The sequence below is a fragment of the Pelodiscus sinensis genome, chromosome 1 (assembly GCF_052426305.1).
Source record: "Pelodiscus sinensis isolate ZL-2025 chromosome 1, ASM5242630v1, whole genome shotgun sequence".
NCBI lineage: Eukaryota > Metazoa > Chordata > Testudines > Trionychidae > Pelodiscus > Pelodiscus sinensis.
The window spans coordinates 197002546-197020557 of NC_143052.1; the positions used below are offsets into that span (position 1 = coordinate 197002546).

General features: G+C 42.0%; 1 protein-coding gene across 2 annotated transcripts in view; it reads left to right on the forward strand.

Moving 5' to 3' along the window:
• TRAPPC10 (trafficking protein particle complex subunit 10) overlaps positions 1–18012 on the forward strand; it is a 99766-nt gene that overhangs the window by 53355 nt on the left and 28399 nt on the right. For both annotated transcript variants that reach the window (XM_006137887.4, XM_089774376.1), the window contains 6 exons: positions 81–195; positions 1518–1594; positions 6006–6097; positions 8055–8195; positions 9279–9391; positions 12315–12829. In XM_006137887.4, coding sequence (XP_006137949.2) covers positions 81–195; positions 1518–1594; positions 6006–6097; positions 8055–8195; positions 9279–9391; positions 12315–12829 — 1053 coding nt within the window. The remainder of the gene's footprint in view (positions 1–80; positions 196–1517; positions 1595–6005; positions 6098–8054; positions 8196–9278; positions 9392–12314; positions 12830–18012) is intronic.

Sequence of the window (18012 nt, forward strand, 5' to 3'; positions counted from 1 at the left end):
AAGACATTTGGTTGCAAGACTTTTTGTATTGATATTTGTAACATTTTGAAGCACATTTATTGCTTGTTTTATTTTCATAGCTAAAGTCCCTTGGTTATCTGTGTGGACTTGTGTCAGAAAAGGGACCTAATTCAGAGGATCTTAACCGAACAGTTGATTTATTAGCAGGCTTGGGAGCAGAGCGCCCTGAAACAGGTAATACTAAAACACATGCATGCTTTATTTAATACCTTACTGTCTGTTTAAATATGTGATGACTTCCCTCTTAGATTAGCTCTTCAGGGAAAATTTAATTCTATTGTGTAAGTGGACACACGTACAGATAATAGTGGGGTTGGAGTAAAGAAGGGGGTCAGGTGTTCTTTACGAGTGATATAGTTTGTATTTTTTCAATTTAAAAAAAAATATAGCGCTGTGATGTTGCTTGAATTACCCAGTATATATTTAGTTTATCAATGTTATGAGGTGCCACTTAGTAATCTAATCACCTTTGGTTTTGAATTATTTATTACTTTTATTACTGCTCCTACAGCAATCCTTAACTTTAAAATTCAGTTTGAGAATGAAATTAAAGAATCCTGATTTGATGTAGTATACTCTGCATGAAACTAGGGCTATAAAGTGATATCATTATACTATATTAGTCAGAAACGAAGATTTAGTTATCTTTGTGTTTCTCAGTCTGAATCGCTAAACAATTAATGGAAAAAATTCCAGATGTTAAATATCTCCTAGTACAACTTGTGTGTGTGTGTGTGTGTGTGTGTACCATTTGACACAGGCTGGGATGTAATTCTGCTTTTGCAGTCTGGCTGAGTGAAAGGGAATCCAAACCAACTACAGCAAATCAAAAATTATAAGAGGGAAAACTAGCTTTTAATGGAATTGCAGTAGAATGAATATTTATTTCCCCTCTTCACTCCCTCTCCCCCACTGCCACACCAAGTGTGTGGAGTGACAGAGATGAATTGCAGACTTAGAATGCAATACTTTAAGATAATTTGAGATTAAAATACCATATAAAGTACAGACCTGAAGAAGAGCTCTGTGTAAGATCAAAACCATGGCTCTTTCACCAACAGAAGTTATTACTTTACATACCTTATCTCTTTTCTAATATAAAGTACAGTAAACTTCTGATACTTTTTATAAAATCCTGTGATGGGTAACTAAGTATGAAAAGTTTTAAGATAGGAGGAGTAGCTAAATGTAATCTTATGTTCTGACAGATTTTGGTGAATATGGTAAGCAGTATTTTAAAAACAGTGTAGGGAAATTTTCTTTGCTGTAATGTCACTAAAATGTAGTCTAGAGCAGGAAAGGTAGTCATCAGTAAAATAAATCCTGTTAACTAGACCTTTAATTTAGAATTTGAAAATGTGAAAACAAGATTACGCTACCCAAATAGTCTGGACAATCTTGAAATGTAGCACATAACATTATTTTGTTCTCTTTCTACCTTTTGATTATTGTGTGTTTAAAATAAGAATCTGTAAATCAGTGACTTTATTTTGTAGCCAACACTGCACAAAGCCCTTACAAGAAACTGAAGGAGGCCTTGTCATCTGTAGAAGCTTTTGAAAAACACTACTTAGTAAGTATGGCATATAAATATTTACACTGTAGCAAATATACATACCAAAAATGGTGAACATATTATGCATATTCATGGATAGTTACGGCCAACATTTTCAGACCTTGGGTACCTAATATGAAGTTTTCATGTGTGTTTTGGCACTTACGAGTCAGTCTAACTTCCAAATGTGAGCATTGTCGTTTAGTGCCCCCATATGGAGTGGGGAACCTAACATTAGGCACCAAGTTCGCAATTTTTGGTTTAATTTGCATAAGTATTACTATGGCGATGTAAAGGAATTTGTAATTTTTATATGTTCTAAAAAAAATTGGCCATAGGCTTAGAATAATAGTTTCTGAAAGTAAGTTACCTGATGGATAAATTAGATGCATCCAGCTTTTCAGGAAATTTTGTTAAGGTCTTATCTGCAATGGGACTTACTCCCTCTAATTATAATATCATTAAAGCTGATAGCCAGACTAGATTAAGGGTCAGAGTTAGCAAATCTTATTCAGAGATCAAGACCTTAGTTTTGTGTTGAAGAATCATAACTGGTTAGTTTGAAACCTAGTTTTTCTTTTCTCTATTATGGAGCCACAGCAGTGATTATGTAGTTATATCTGTAAGCTACTTTGGATTCAATCTTATCTTTGTCACTCAATTTTTGTTTCTTCATGGAAAAAGCTACCCTGTGCCTGAAAGTTACGTATATTTTTAGGCCATTAACATTCGATATAGAAGATGTTGAGGGCAATTGAACAAATCACATTTAAAGTACTAGAAGGCTTACTAGAAGGGCAGCGGGGGGGCGTGCAGCCTGTCTGCTGGCTTCTCCCCAGGGACTGGCCAGGGGCTGCTCCACTGGGTTGGGGTGCTTTCTGCCTCCCTGTGGTCATTCATGAGTATAACTGTCCCTGCTATCTAGGGACATGAAGAAGTAAACAGTTAGCCTATTACTTGGTAAGCATCACCCTTTCAGGCAATGCTTATTGGGTATCGGTTAACCGGTGCCCAGGAGCAGCCTCCCTCCCACTGCCTGCAGTGCGTGGAGGACTTCTCCAGTCCCCCATTCATCACTGCCTACTGGTCAGCTGAGTGGGAGCAGTCCCCTGCCTGGGATCCTGCTTAATTGGTGAAACACTTAAATCTAACATTTAACCTATCAAACAGGATTTTATATCCCAACTGCTATCATACCTTCCTTTCTGTTTGATGCAAAACAATCTCATTTCATGCACATCCCATTGTCTTGGTATAACCAAACCCTGACCTTGCTTTAAGTTCTGATAAGAGGAAGCTGCCTACCAAATTTAGTGATCCTAGCTCTTTAATTTAGGAGGAGTTCTTCAACAAATGAACTCAAGGACAGACACACATTTCTAAAATATTTTGTAAAATGGGATTTTGGAAATTGGAGTGCCCTTTTTCAAAAGACACTTCAAGAGTATTTCATAAAAGATTTAGTCCAAACACTTCAGATTTGTTATACGTTATTTCTTGGTATGCTCTAACGTAAATTAGCAGACTAGCAAATTTTTGAAATGTCTGTAAAAGTTTGAATTGAACTTATGAGAACATGTCAAGGTCTTTGGTAAGTTCTCAGATCTAGCACAAATTAAGAAATGTAAACTGAATAAATGCCTGCAGAGCTTGGCAGTTCCATTATTTAAATTCCTTTTTGTTTCTGACTGTCATATTTTTATACATTAGAAATTCAAATAAGTAACCACGGCTGCAGAACTGATAAGTAAACAAACCAGAGCGGCCTGGTAGCAGCTTTCTCAAAGTGGGTCCATGGACCATTTTGAGAAACACTGATAGAGACTTGATAGGGATGATCTTAATTGTGAAGTGTTAAATGGAAAAATCTTTAGACCATATGTGGGAAGTGAAAGGTTGCTGAGCATAGCAGGAAGGGAGGGTTGTATTTCTAACATGTATATGCATATAACGATAGAAAGTGTTGGAATCGGTGGCCCAGAGCCTGGGGTCTGTTGCCGACATGTGATGGCTTTCTGGGGGAAAGAGGTCTGTAGCCATATTAGAAATTTAGCTAGGGTGGACTAAGAAGACTAACCTACAAATTGTGGCTGTGTACGGAGTGGGGCTCAGGGTTAGTTGCAGAACCTTGTGTCTCAGAATAGTTTGTGTTAAGCAGAGTGCCTCAAACTATTTGTCTGTCTGTCTGTCCATACTTTTTCCTGCAGGCTACAGTGATGTCAGCATGTCCATCTTGTGTCGTGCAGGAAACATTTTTGTCCTTCCATCCTCAAACTAGTGGATCCTCCTCTCTGGCCGCTCCTGCACTTCTTTCCTTCATACTCTGTGCCTGGGGTCCTCTCCTAGGCAGCACCTCACTGTGGCAGTAGGGCTCTGCAAGCAGTCTCTTCAGCACTACCACTCCCTGCGCCTGCCTCAGATCGAGCGCCAGGGAGCGTTTGCCCTGGCCCTGCACATTGGCAACCATGGCTTAGTGGGGCAAGCAATTCACCCGCACCACCTATGCCCCCAAGATGGCCAGGATCATGCTGCGGAGTGGGGAGGGCGCCAGGCACTCCAACACCTATGCCCCAATCAACGCCGTGGCAGTGGGGCTCACTCTGCAGCCGCCTGCTAAGCGATGAAACATCAAGTGGCTGTCATGGCCTGACCCATCCTAGCCCCTCTGGAATAGACACCGAGCCTACCCAGCCCCTCCATGTTGGGGGGGACTCTGCGGCGCAGCAGCTCCTGCCTGGCTCCTCTCCCCTAGCCAGGAGCAGGGCCCCTCTGGGTGAGGGTAATGGGGCCCCTCATCATAGGCATGGTGGGAAAGGGGGACACGCAGCGGAAAGGGGAGCAGAGAGCAGCAGCACGCAAGAAGTGAGGGACACAGGGACCTGGAGGAAGCAGGGACACTCAAGACAGGGGGCTCAGAACAGGGCCTTTCTCTGTTGCAGGTGATCCCCGCTTCTCCCTGCTGTTGCGCTGTATTTTATCTCTCTACAATTTTTTTTCCTTGTCATCCCTCCACTGTGTGGCCTCCACTCTGCTTCCTCCCTGGTGCTCGGGGGAGCTGGGGCTGTTGTGGCCTCAGCCCAACCTTCTCCACTGGCCTGGGTGGGGAGAGCCAAGGCTGCCACACCATAGCCTTGACCTGGCAGCCCGGAGGGAAAGCTGGGGCTGGTGCGGCCTCAGTGCTCTCCAGTGGCCGGGGAGAGCCAGGACTACCTACCCCCAGAGAGAGGGGTATTGGTGAGCGGGGGGGCAACACCCCCTAGTTTAACTGGAAAAGTGTTTTGACTTGATTTTTAGTTTGAGAATTGTAGTTGTTGATGGAGTTTTCTCTTTCAGGTTAAACTTCTTTAGAATAAGACCAGCTATATGATCACTTTCACACCAGCAGTGCGCATACACGTTTCCAAGTAGTGATGCATAATGTGTTTAATTAGAGCACCAGGAGAGAAAGCTCTTGTGCAAACTTTAACTATTTTGATAAATATGAACATGATATTCAAAGGTCTAGCCTAGAGAGTTAGCGAATATTGTCACCTCGAAATATGGTCACTTCAATACATGAATTTTAAATAGTTTTAACTACAACAGCTGCTCTTGAATCACTATTTGCGGTATTAAAATCTCATTATCCTGTTTAAAAAGGGGTTTTTCTTTCCTTTATTCTGTGTGTAAATGTGAGACAGAGGGTTACTGGTTATACATGGCCAACACCGATGATGAGTTAGATGTAAAGCAGGGCTACTCAACATGCAGCCCCTTTGTTTGTGGCCTGCGGTGCAGTTTGGGTTTACACAGGGCTCAACACACGGCCTGCTGGTGGCAGCCAAAACAAAACAGTAGCCAATATAATGGTCTTCTGTTGATATGCATTTTAGTAATACAATTCCTGGACTGCCGTTCATTAAAAATGCTGTCATATGGGTGGAAATTGGGTAAATATTGCATTTTATTAATATCAGCAGAACTGACTTAAATAGGGCCTGTGTGTTGTAAAGTCTTGCCTTAATCTGTGTATTCATGTCCATCAATGTGAAAGAAGCTATTTGCATATACATTTGCATGTATATGCAACCACACTTAAGTTGTGGCCCTTGGCATGTGCTGAGAGTATCATTGTGGCCCTTAGGGCTTCCAAAGTTGAGTAGCCCTGATGTAAAATGTTACCAGTTGTACAAAGTCCCCACAACATTTCTCCAATTTTTTTCAGTTGTAGTAATTGATAACTTGTTCAAAAACATTTTTGAGTTGATGATTGTCCATTTAAATAAACTAGCATAATTGTGTGGCATTTCTCTTGTGAAGTATCTCTTATGTGCACCACTTATGTTGACTTGGAACTGTACATTGTGGGTTTTGGATTAAGAATGAATTCTTTTCTCTTCCATGTTTTGCGCTTGTTACACTCTTCATTTTTTTTTTACCTTTTAAACAGGATCTGTCCCACGCCACCATTGAAATGTACACAAATATTGGAAGAATTCGCTCAGCTAAACTTGTTGGAAAGGACTTGGCAGAGTTTTATATGTAAATGAACTTTTTTAAATGTCTTCTAAAAATACCATAGCGTTGAAAAGCTTGGACACAGTCTGTAAGGGAATTCTGACAGGTGCATTTAACAACAGAATATTTTTAATAGTACAGATACTGTTAATACAAATACTTTAAGTTTTCTTTTGCAAGAAAATATATAATACAAAAATTAACAAGATATGCTGTCATGCTAAATCATGATACCCAAAATAATAAACAGATCATCTGACTATTAGCTACAGTGTGTATTAATAGGAATTAATTGCAGTATGCTCAACCATAAATTACACTGCAAGGTAAACACCAATGTGCAGAACAAGCTACACTGAGAATCTAAAGTTGGTGTAGTATACAGCTACCTCCTGGTTTAGCAGCATCAGCTGTAAAGAAAAAACTTCTAGCAGTTGTCCAGAGATTCATATTTTCTTAGCAATCCAACTTCAGATTAGGGATGTTAGCGACCAGTCAACTAATCGATGGATAGTCACTTTCCTCCCTCCCCCTGCTTCCTCTATCAGAGAGAGGCAGCAAGTAGGTGGCAGAGGAGGAGCAGGAGCTGGTGCTAGGGGGAACTGGCTTTAAGCCAGTTCCCCCCCAGCACCATCTCCGCATGGGGCACGGGATGCAGAGGCACAGCGGGAAACCGGCGTGAGTGGGGACTGCTGGCACCAGTTCCCAATGCTGGTTCTTCTGCTTTTGAAATGTACAAGAGCCCTTTGGCAGAAGTGCCCCAGGGAACACAGGGTGAGCGGGGACTCAAGCAGTTCCTGCTTGTGCTGTGTTCTCTGTGGCACCCCCTGCTTGCTGCCTCAGAGGCAGGAAGGGTGGCACAGGAGCCGGTGCTGGGGGGAGCCAGCTTAAAAACTGTTGCCTCCAGCATGGTCTCTGGAGTGCCACCTCCCCACTGCCTCTGGTAAGGGAGATAGGGGATGCTACTGGGAAGCAGCCCCTGTCTGCAGGGGACCCAGTGGGGAGCTGAGCCCCCCTGCAGACAGGGATTGTTGCCACCAAGAGCCCAGTGGCTCTTACTACCTTTAAAATGCAGAGCAGCAGCGCAAGTGGCTCTGGACCTGGCTCCTGGAACTCATCTCTGCTGTGGCTCTGCATAGCAGTGCTTATTGCATCAGCTATACAATTACCCAGATAATTGCATTTTAACATCCTTACTTCAGATATTGATTTAGATCTTTAAAGATTTTTTGGGGGCTCTAACTACTAGAGAAACTGAAACTCTCCTCTGTTAGTTAAACTCTGCTGAAGAGCTTTCATTTAAGGGGTTCAGTTTTACATTTACATTTCTAGGAGTTCCAGAGTAGGGTTTTAATTTGGGTCCTGTTATACTGGACCTTGTTCCTTTGTTGGCCATGGTAGCTAATTAAACCTTCTAGTCATAATTAAAGGCTTATAAATTTACTAAGGCTTTTGGCCTGAGGGACATGAGAGAGGGATAGTATAGTGCTCATTTTTAATTAAATGGTCCATCTTCCTTGTTCTTTTAGTTTTAGTATATTTGGAACTTGTTGAATAAGTGGTTTTGGTTTTTTTTTAATTATAAAAACAAGACAGCTGCATCACACTAATGAACCCCAGTGGGCTGGAGGAAAACTTTAGTTTAGTTCCTGTGATGTTGGGTGGATTTGTGTTTGGAGGCTTTGTGTAGACATGCTATAGGATTTCTTTAAAAAAAAAAAAAAAAAAAAAAAAAAAAATTGTTGGGATGAAATGTATAAGCAGTCCCAAATATACTGTGTTGTATTCACAACATTAATGGCATCATCCATTACAATGCTTTGTCAAGTTCATATCAAAAGATGATATTTCAGTGGCTGTTTTTCAGTTTTGTTAATTTAATAGAACTTTGAGGTTTGGGATATATGTAGGGAAGCTTTGTGTCCATGGTATTCTATTATACTTAGATCAGCTGTGAACTATTTGTTCTTTATTTTCCAAGGAGGAAGAAGGGTCCACAGAAGGCGGAGGTCTATCTCCAAGGAGCGCTAAAAACTTACGTTGCTGAGGGCTGGGCATTGCTTATCACACATACAAGAAAACAGTTGGCAGAATGTCAGAAACACCTAGGGCAAATTGAAAAGTATCTTCTAAAATAAACATGGAAAATTCAGATTGGAGTACCTTTGACATGTGCATATTTTCTGACATAAGTTTGATATGAGGCTGGAGTCCAGTCAGTAAAATTAATCTCAATCTATTCTTTGTCTTTGACCTCTTATACCAGTTTTTCTTGTGTTTGCCTGTTTTCCATTTCAACATCTTGAGACCCTGAGACAGAGTTGACAAAGCCTAGATAATGTGATGCATTATATTAGACTAACAAGCCTAGCATACACATTGTCTGGCTCTTGTGGAAGGGATATACTGGCCCTGAAGTTTGTATGATGATACTTATTTTTGGTCTAGTAAACATCATATTATACACTGTTTCTACTGATGTGTTAACATAGTGGAGGCTAATCTAAGTGGCAAGTGTCTTCTGAAAGTGGGATCTAGGTTCTTAAATCACTTGGGCACATTGGAAAATTTTGTTCTATATATTTCAAAATGTGCTCTTATGAAAAATACTGTTTAGACAATGATAATGTAATGTTAGTAAATATTGTACTGCAGCAAATTCGTACTTGCAGTACTTCAAAAGACCATAAATTCTTTTCTTAGATTAGTTGTAAGTGTTGCTGTTCTATTTGGTGGATTCCCAGAGTGGAGTTCTGTACACTAAGTGCATGGTACGCACCAATAAATTACAGTTTAATCAAATGCTAAAACTTATTTAAAATTTAATTTTTATCACAGTGTAATGTAATCCATCAATATTTTGGTCATGCAGTGCTTTTATCTGTGGTTAGTAAAGAGCAAATGAATTTTCTACCAGTCAGTAATATGTTTGAGATGCTGTTTATGTAGCAAAGTGTAGATTAAGTGTGGAGGATAAAATGTTTATTAGATAATCTGCATTGAAATCTGTAGTGAAATTTTGCATCAGTTAACGTTCCATTGCTTTCTTTTCAAATGGGAGTTAGTTGATGCTAAAGCAGCTCATCCAGTATCTTGAGGACAGAAAAGCAGTAACACAGAAATTCAGTTTTCCCCACCCCCAGAAAAGTGTTTCTGAAATGGATTGTAGTCCTTTTCCTTTCAATTCCTTAACATGGTGCATCAGCTATCTTCAAACAAGCAGTCTTTTAGCTAGTGATGATCACTTAACAGAAGATGAACGCCAACACTTCTGCCAAGAAATTTTAAATTTTGCCAACCAGCAAACAGAGGGCAAAGGTGAGACTGGATTTAAATACTTGTCCATAGTATTTAGCTAATCAAATGTATAATAGCAAGTCTTTCTGATCACAGCTGACTTCCCTGAGTAACTTCTGGACCATAACCCATCATGTATTTAGTTACTTAATTTCATTATCTGACACATGGCAATCTCTTTCTACCTTCATCACCCCAAATTCCTCAATTTTCTGCTGTGTCTGTGTGTCTGTGTGTTAGGGGAGTTCTTCAGAGTAGGTTTTTTTCTCCTGTTGCCTCCCCCCCCCCCCCCCCCAGCCCAGTGGCTATACCTACACTAGCATATCTTAGGTCTGTAATGTGCTTCTGGAGAATTGGTGTTAGTGGTGTAAGATGTAATATGGACAAGGTGCAAGCATTTTTTTACTACAGGTTTTGTCTGTGCTCGCTCTTAGCTACACCTCCCACCATTGCTTCAGCTAGTGAAGCTCCACCAGTAGTGAATTATAGCTCTGAGGTTCACTATTATGGTTTTTGTTTTCCAAATGTTTCTTGATATTTGTGGTCCCTTTGTTTCTGCATATTATTTCTTGTTCATCCCATATCTGCTAGTTTCAGCTTGTTTTAAAAGTCACACATGCTCCTGCACAAGTTTGCCCCCAGAAGAGCAGAACACCATTTTAAAACTGTCTGGTAACATGTTTCTAGTTGCTTTAATCATTAGTTGCATGTAGATTTGACCTTAGTGTTCTATAATTCTGCTAATGCGCAATTAGCCTTCGGTTTGAGAATCATTAGGTTCTGTTAATGTTACAAATTGGAACCATGTTGTAACAATAGTATAGGCAAGCCCAGAGGTTGTGATGTGATATACTTAGTTTTGTGTCTGTTCCTGGAGTCACAGGGGATGTGCTACTTGTATCCTAAACTGTAGCAATCAGCAAGATGGCTCACTATATTATGGGAGATATAACTGTTTAAAGAGAGCCAAATTTTGGGCGCTCAGATTCTGTTTCTCTGGAATTTGAGTAGTTAAGTATAGGATAGAGCCTGACAAGATCTGAAACTTTGAATTGCCTGGCTTTTGCAAGTTTGTTATACTGTTACTCAGTGGATTCTTGAATATATGTTTCTGCTTTAGCTTTATAACTCACACTAGAACTTAGATAGCTCTATTATATCCTTTTCATGTAATGGTATTCATTAGGCTGAGATAATTTTGGAAGTCCTTCTTAGCAAAAAAGGATTATTGCATTATTGGCAATAATGGATGATGCACTAATTAACATGACTAGTTTGAATACCAAAAAGGTTCTTTGGGTTCTTTTATTTTTCCCCCCCTTTCTACTTTTCCAGGACAGCTCTCAGATATCTCTGGCGATCTTATACACCCTGATTTATCTCTCCGCCTCTGGATACCGCTATCTGGAGCTCTGAAAGCATGCTTGGCAGACTGTTGTCCTGCCTTCTTTGGTGTTAGGCTTGTACTCCTTTCTGGCTGATGCTTTCTTCTGGCTTTCTTCTGCCTTGATACATTATTTGATTTCCTTCTCTCTCCTCCACCCTGCACTTTACTTTCAGAAGTATTTACTATGATTTAGGCTACAAGTACACTGTGGGGCAATTTTCCTGAAAATGTACTGCTCATCCCTATGTGCATATTTTTTTGATATTCAGCTTGGATTACAATAATGAAGGCAACTTGGAAATATGAATGATTGTGTCAAGTTAGGCCTGCTTCTTATTTGCAAGATTTTTCTTTTTAGTGTTTGCTGTTGTTTTCTGGGATCCAGTAATGATGTAAGAGGGAGGGGAACACAATCCTATTGCAGATAATGGCTCCAGGCACCATTCTGATTATGGCTTTCATGAGTTTGCATTTTCTACTATGGTGTTCTCTCTGGAATATTTGCTCTGTCGTGTTACATTAACTGTTCATGTGTACAGTAGCATAAGGAATAATAGCCCATAGGGATATAAAATCCCATTTAAAATGTTAACCAGTTAAACTATGTTTAACTGATTAACCAGTACTCTGTGGGATGAAGCAGTCCCTTCCCTCTGCCTGTGGCACATCAGGCCTGACCAGGCTAGAGCAGCTCCTCACCCACAGCATGGGCACAGAGCGGCTCCAGCTGAGTTGGGGCCTGCCCATCACACCATGGTGTGGGGCTGCTTTGCCCCAGCCAGGCATGGGAGTGCCGCTGCATTGTGGGTGGGAGGCTGCTCCAACTGCCCACAGCTCCAGCGAGGGGGCTGCTCTGCTGCGGTTTGGGCACCCCTTTAACCAGGTACCCTGGTAAGCATGCCAGTAAGGTAATGCTTATTAGGTAACCAGTTAACCAGTTTCCCCTTTACTTACCTAATTAGTATTGTGATACTGTGCTGCTTAGATTGGAAACCTTTAACTGCAGTAGTAAGTGATCCTGAAGAAGTTGAAGGAATAACAGGTCTTGCTATGGGCACATTTACACTGGAAAAAAAGTGCTCTGAGACCCACTCCACTGGATTCCAGAGCCTGGGTTCTAGCCCAATTGAGAGAATCTGCACTGCTGGTTTTAAACCTTTATAGCAAGCCCAAGTCAGTTGAGGCGCAGAATTGCTGCCATAGGTATGCTTTTTGGTTTTTTTGCTTTGTTTACAGTGTAGTGTACTATACAGCTTAAAAGCTATTGGAAAAATACAGTTGTAGTGAGAAAAGGACAAAATAATTGTATTTGACAGAAATAAAATTGTAACTTTGTAATATGTCTAATCTTAGGAGTCATGAGAATTTTAGATTCTTCTTCCATTCAGATTAGAAGAAGATGGTAGTTTTTTGGTCACTTTGGCGCTGTGGGAGGGAGACAGGGATTTTTTTTTTTTTTAAAGTTTAGAAAATTTAAAACTGATTTCTGTAGAGGCTAATCTTGTATTATCAAAAGCAGAGTGGAATAAAATACCTTGGTTTTGTTTGTATTTCCAGGTCAAAAGGTTATACTGTCTCTGCATTCCTTTGCACAGTTGAAAACTCTTCATTTTGACCCTCCAAATGCTGTTATCCATGTGGGTGGAACATTGTCCGTTGAGCTGACATTGCTGAGTCAAATGCCCATGCCAGTCCAAGTGGATCAGATTGCCCTCAATGTCCACTTCAGCATTGAGAAAAATAGTTACCGGAAAACAGCTGAATGGCTCACTAAACACAAAACTTCTAATGGTATTATCAGCTTCCAGAATGATGTTGCAGGCTTCCCTTTGTCAAGAAATAGCTTGCCAGCACTGGAATTATATGAAATGTATGAAAGAAGCCCTTCGGATAATTCTTTGAACACGACGGGAATCATCTGCAAAAATGTGCACATGCTACTGCGAAGACAAGAGAGCAGCTCCTCTCTGGATATGCCCTTAGGAGTGACTTTAGAGGATGGGGCACACATGTTAAAATGTAGCAACTTTATACTGGAACCGGGGGTCAATACAATAACATTCAGAACTCAGGTATGTTTTTACAATTGAGTGAATGTAGCACTCATGAAAGAAGATCTAAAAGCACTGACTAGAGAAGGGCGTAGTGCTGGCAAGCAATATCCAGTTTGCTCCCATTCCACAGCTTTGCCAGTGCAGCTTAACCTCTTCCTGGCTCACCCCTTTTATTGCAGACTTTGGCCTATCCTGAAGAGAGGCTGCTAATCCTGCCAAAGGGTGTGGTTGGTTTTCTGTTGTGCATAAATGGGACACTAGAATGATCCCACCAAACTCATTTTTATTTATCCAGTTACCATTTTCATAAAAATAAAACTTCTCTAACCATTACAATTCAGATGAGTATTGCATCTGTCCCAAACTGCAATGTTCATTGTTCATCATGTTCTAGAAAAGGTAAGATTTCCTTGTTTCATAGTCAGAGTTGCTTAGAGTAATGCATAAAAGATTCCAGCCAGGGAGTTATTTTTTCTTATTTTGTTCTGTTGCAGGTAATCTTTTTTCCCCTAGAGTCAGTATCTGCCAGTCTTAGCTGTAGCAATACACAATCACATTGGTGGTTGCTCTTTTCCAGTGTGTGGCTGCTTATTTAGCAGATGTAGTAACCATTGCATACAAAAATAAGTAAGTAAAAGAATGTAAGATTTCAAAGTCAAGCACCTGCTCTTAGGAAATGTCAAAGTTTAATTCTTCCTTATGAGTATGATAGTCTTTAGTTACGTTATCACATACTCTTTTCCCCAAGGGACCATGGTCCCTTTCATTCCAGAAGATGGAAGGTGTGTAATGATTAAGGGAGAGAGCTGCAAGAAGAGAGAATAAATATATGGTTACGTCCATACTAGAAACTAGTTGTATTCCTGCCTCTGCCACAGTGTTTCTTAATATGATGCTGGTCACATCATTTGAAAGCAAAATTCTTAAAGATAGCTTCAGGGGGTAGCCAAGTTAGTCTCTACAGAAAAAACAACAAATGGTCTGGTAGCACTTTACAGACTAACAAAACATGTAGATGGTATCATGAGCTTTTGTGGGCACAGCCCACTTCTTTAGATGACCGGAGTTTTGAGTTTAGGATGTGTAGACGCAAAATAAATAGGAGGGAGGGAAGAGGAGGGAGAAAAAATCCATCAATTGTGCTGAAGAATGGTTGGGGCACTATCAACTTAATAGTCGTTGAAGGTGCAAACAGCTCTTTGTGTAGACTCCTATGTCAGGAAGGATCGTAGAATCATAGAATACTAGGACTGTAAGAGACCTCGAGAGGTCATTGAGTCCAGTCCCCTGCCCTCATGGCAGGACCAAATACTCTCATCAGACCATCCCTGATAGACATTTATCTAACTTACTCTTAAATATCTTCAGAGATGGGGATTCCACAACCTCCCTGGGCAATTTATTCCAGTGTTTGACCACCCCGACAGTTCGGAACTTTTTCCTAATGTCCAACCTAAACCTCCCTTGCTGCAGTTTAAGCCCATTGCTTCTTGTTCTGTCCTCAGAGACCAACATGAACAAGCTTTCTCCCTCCTCCTCATGACACCCTTTTTAGATACCTGAAAACTGCTATCATGTCCCCCCTCAGTCTTCTCTTGTCTAAACCCAATTACAGGCAGTCCCCGACTTACGTTGGATCTGTAGTTATGAACGGGCTTTTCTCGCCCCGGAGGACGCGGGCAGCGGGACTTCCCAGACGCGCCGCGGTCCCGCTGCCCGCGTCCTCCGCAGCTTTGCTCCGCGTCTCCCTGGTCTGCTGGGCGGGGGGGGGAGGGAGGGCACAGCTAGTGCGCCCCCCCCCCCAAAGCAGACCAGGCTTTTCTCGCGGCAGCTGGGGTGCTGCCCAGTTGGTCCCGCAGCGCCGCTCCTCGGCACTACTGGACCAACCCGGCAGCACCCCAGCTGCTCTGCCCCAGGCGTCCTGATTCAGCCGCTGCTGGTCAGTTTCAGCAGCAGCTGAATCAGGACACCTGGGACAGAGCAGCTGGGGTGCTGCCGGGTTGGTCCAGTAGCGCCGAGGAACGGTGCTGCGGCACCAACCCGGCAGCACCCCAGCTGCTCTGCTTCAGGCGTCCCCAAGTCAGCCGCTGCTGAAACTGACCAGCGGCTGACTACAGGAAGCCCGAGGCAGAGTTGCTCTGCCCTGGGCTTCCTGGAATCAGCCGCTGGTCAGTTTCAACAGCGGCTGACTTGGGGACACTTGGGGTAGAGCAGCTGGGGTGCTGCCGGGTTGGTCCCCGCAGCGCTGAGGTGCGGCGCTGCGGGGACCTACCCGGCAGTGCACCAGCTGCTCTGTCCCAGGCGTCCAGATTCAGCCGCTGTTGAAACTGATCAGCGGCTGATTCCAGGAAGCCCAGGGCAGAGCAACTCTGCCTCGGGCTTCCTGTAGTCAGCGGCTGGTCAGTTTAAGCAGCGGCTGAATCTGGACGCCAATTCCGACTTACATACAGATTCAACTTAAGAACAAACCTACAGTCCCTATCTTGTACGTAACCCGGGGACTGCCTGTATTTCAGCCTTCCTTCATAGGTCATGTTCTCTAGACCTGTAATCATTCTTGTTGCTCTTCTCTGGACCCTCTCCAATTTTTCCACACCTTCCTTGAAATGCAGTGCCCAGAGCTGGACCCAGTACTCGAACTGAGGCCTAACCAGCGCAGAGTAGAGCAGAAGAATGACTTGTGTCTTGCTCACAACACACCTGTTAATGCATCCCAGAATCGTGTTTGTTTTTTTGCAACAGCATCACACTGTTGACTCTCATTCAGCTTGTGGTCCACTACAACCCCTAGATCCCTTTCTGCTGTACTCCTTCCTAGACAGTTGCTTCCCATTCTGTATGCGTGAAACTGATTGTTCCTAAGTGGAACACTTTGCATTTGTCATTACAGCCGCTCCCTGAGTTATGACCACCTCCACTTACGACCATCTGCACTTACGACCAAAGCGGTCGTAAATGCGGATCAGAGTTATGAACGGCGATCCACGCTTATGAACAGCACAGTTGCCATGTAACTCTATGGGATCCAAGTTACGAACACTTCGAGTTACGGACCAAATGTTGGTCCGTAACTTGTTCGTAACTGGGGGAGTGACTGTATTAAACTTCATCCTGTTTACCTCAGACCATTTCTCCAGTTTGTCCAGATCGTTTTGAATTATGACCCTATCCTCCAGACCAGTTGCAACCCCTCCCAGTTTGGTATCATCTGCAAACTTAATAAGCGTACTTTGTATGTCAATATCTAAATTGTTGATGAAGCCATTGAACAGAGCCGGTCCCAAAACAGACCCCTGTGGAACCCCACTTGTTATGCCTTTCCAGCAGGATTGTGAACCATTAATAACTACTCTGAGTACGGTTATCCAGCTAGTTATGCACCCACCTTATAGTAGCCCCATCTAAATTGTATTTGCCTAGTTTATTGATAAGAATATCATGCGAGACTGTATCAAACGCCTTACTAAAGTCTAGGTATACCACTTCCACCGCTTCTCCCTTATCCACAAGACTCGTTATCCTATCAAAGAAAGCTATCAGATTGGTTTGACACGATTTGTTCTTTACAAATCCATGCTGGCTGTTCCCTATCACCTTGCCCCAGGAGTGCGGCCTCCAGCCCCTGCTGCCTCCATTCCTGGGGAGGAGGCTTTGCTGTGCTCTCTGCAGCCAGCTCCTCAGGAGTGGGGCTGGGCAGAGTTTAACCAATAATATAACTGATAAGCATCAGCCTATCGGTTAACCAGTTAATCTATTAAACTCTTAATATCCCTAATAGTAACTGACCTTCCTGACAGGGTTTTGTGAGGAATAATTTGGTATGTCTACATAGCTTTTTAAAAATTCTGAAAAATAGGTGTTTCAACGTTCAGCCTCTTGCAGGGTTTTTTTTTTTTGCCTTAATCACATTGTGCTTCAGTTCCCAGCCTACATTTCAAAACAAAAAAGAAGTCTTCAAACCTTCAGCAGGGTGTTCATTAGACCTGGATACTATAGTGATGAGCACACTGTAGATACACCACAAGGAAATGAATAACTCTGTATTCTGTGCAGTGTCTGGGTGGTGTACAGTCAATAAAGCATGGGACAGTGGATTGAGTATAAAAAGAAATGATGACTTTCTGCCTCCATTTCCAGAGCTCTGCCTGTCCTGTATATTGAGTTAGGTCAGGGTCAAGTGAATAAAACAGTATATGATCTTGTAATTATATGTCTCAGGGATTTTGGCATTTCCTAATGGTTTAGTACTTAACTTGCAACATTTTTACAGAACTGAACAAAAGCAGAATTGTAGATTATTTTAAAAATTGAAAGTTTAACAGTGCTGGTCATAGAATTTTTTTTCAGTGTTCTCATATTGTCTTGTGTATTTCCCCACTTTAAAGCCCTGTACAGATACAAAGTTGGTATCTGCATTCACAAAAATGATTCATGGGTATAAAGCAGATATCTGCAAATTTTCAGGGTTCTAGATACAAATTTTGCATCTATCTGCAAAAATGAGCTGTGGATATCCGCATCCACAAATAAAGAGGATATCTGCAGATTTGCAGGACTCTCTCTAGTCTCCTGAGACTTGGATTCATCTTTTAGTTTTTCATACCCTTTTCCCATTGTCAGTCACCATTGTCTGTCAGCCTGTAAACTACACAGAAACATTATATGCGAAGTGCCGTATGTGCTTTCCCATTTCAGTCTCTGCAGCATTTAGACAGCAGGTACTAAAGAGACAGTTGCTCACATAGGGGCAGGCTAGCACTATGAGCCTCTATGGGGTACTTTCTGGAGATGTAAGTTCACATTGGTACAACAGGTGCTTGGATTGAGAGCTGGCAGCCATGTGATCTGTACGTTACCTACTGACCTAATTTTTAGGTTGTTGAAAATCTCCTGTGAATCAGTTGCTGTTGCTACTAAATATGTCTAGGTAGAATATCATAGAGGCAGTGTAGTATGATTTGAAGATTTCTGATAGCTACAGATGCAGTTTCATGTAGATACAAAATCAGACCTGAGTCTGAAGAGCCTGACTGGGAGAAGGCTATAGGTGATTAGTGTGCACATTATTCTTGGCTTCCTGGGTGAGGAAGCCACCTACTAAACTGTAGAAGCAGAAAAATGGAATATAAATGAAGATACAATTTACTACTTGGTCTCTCACATTCCTGGTAGCCACTATTGTAGGAGGGACAGTTAAGTTC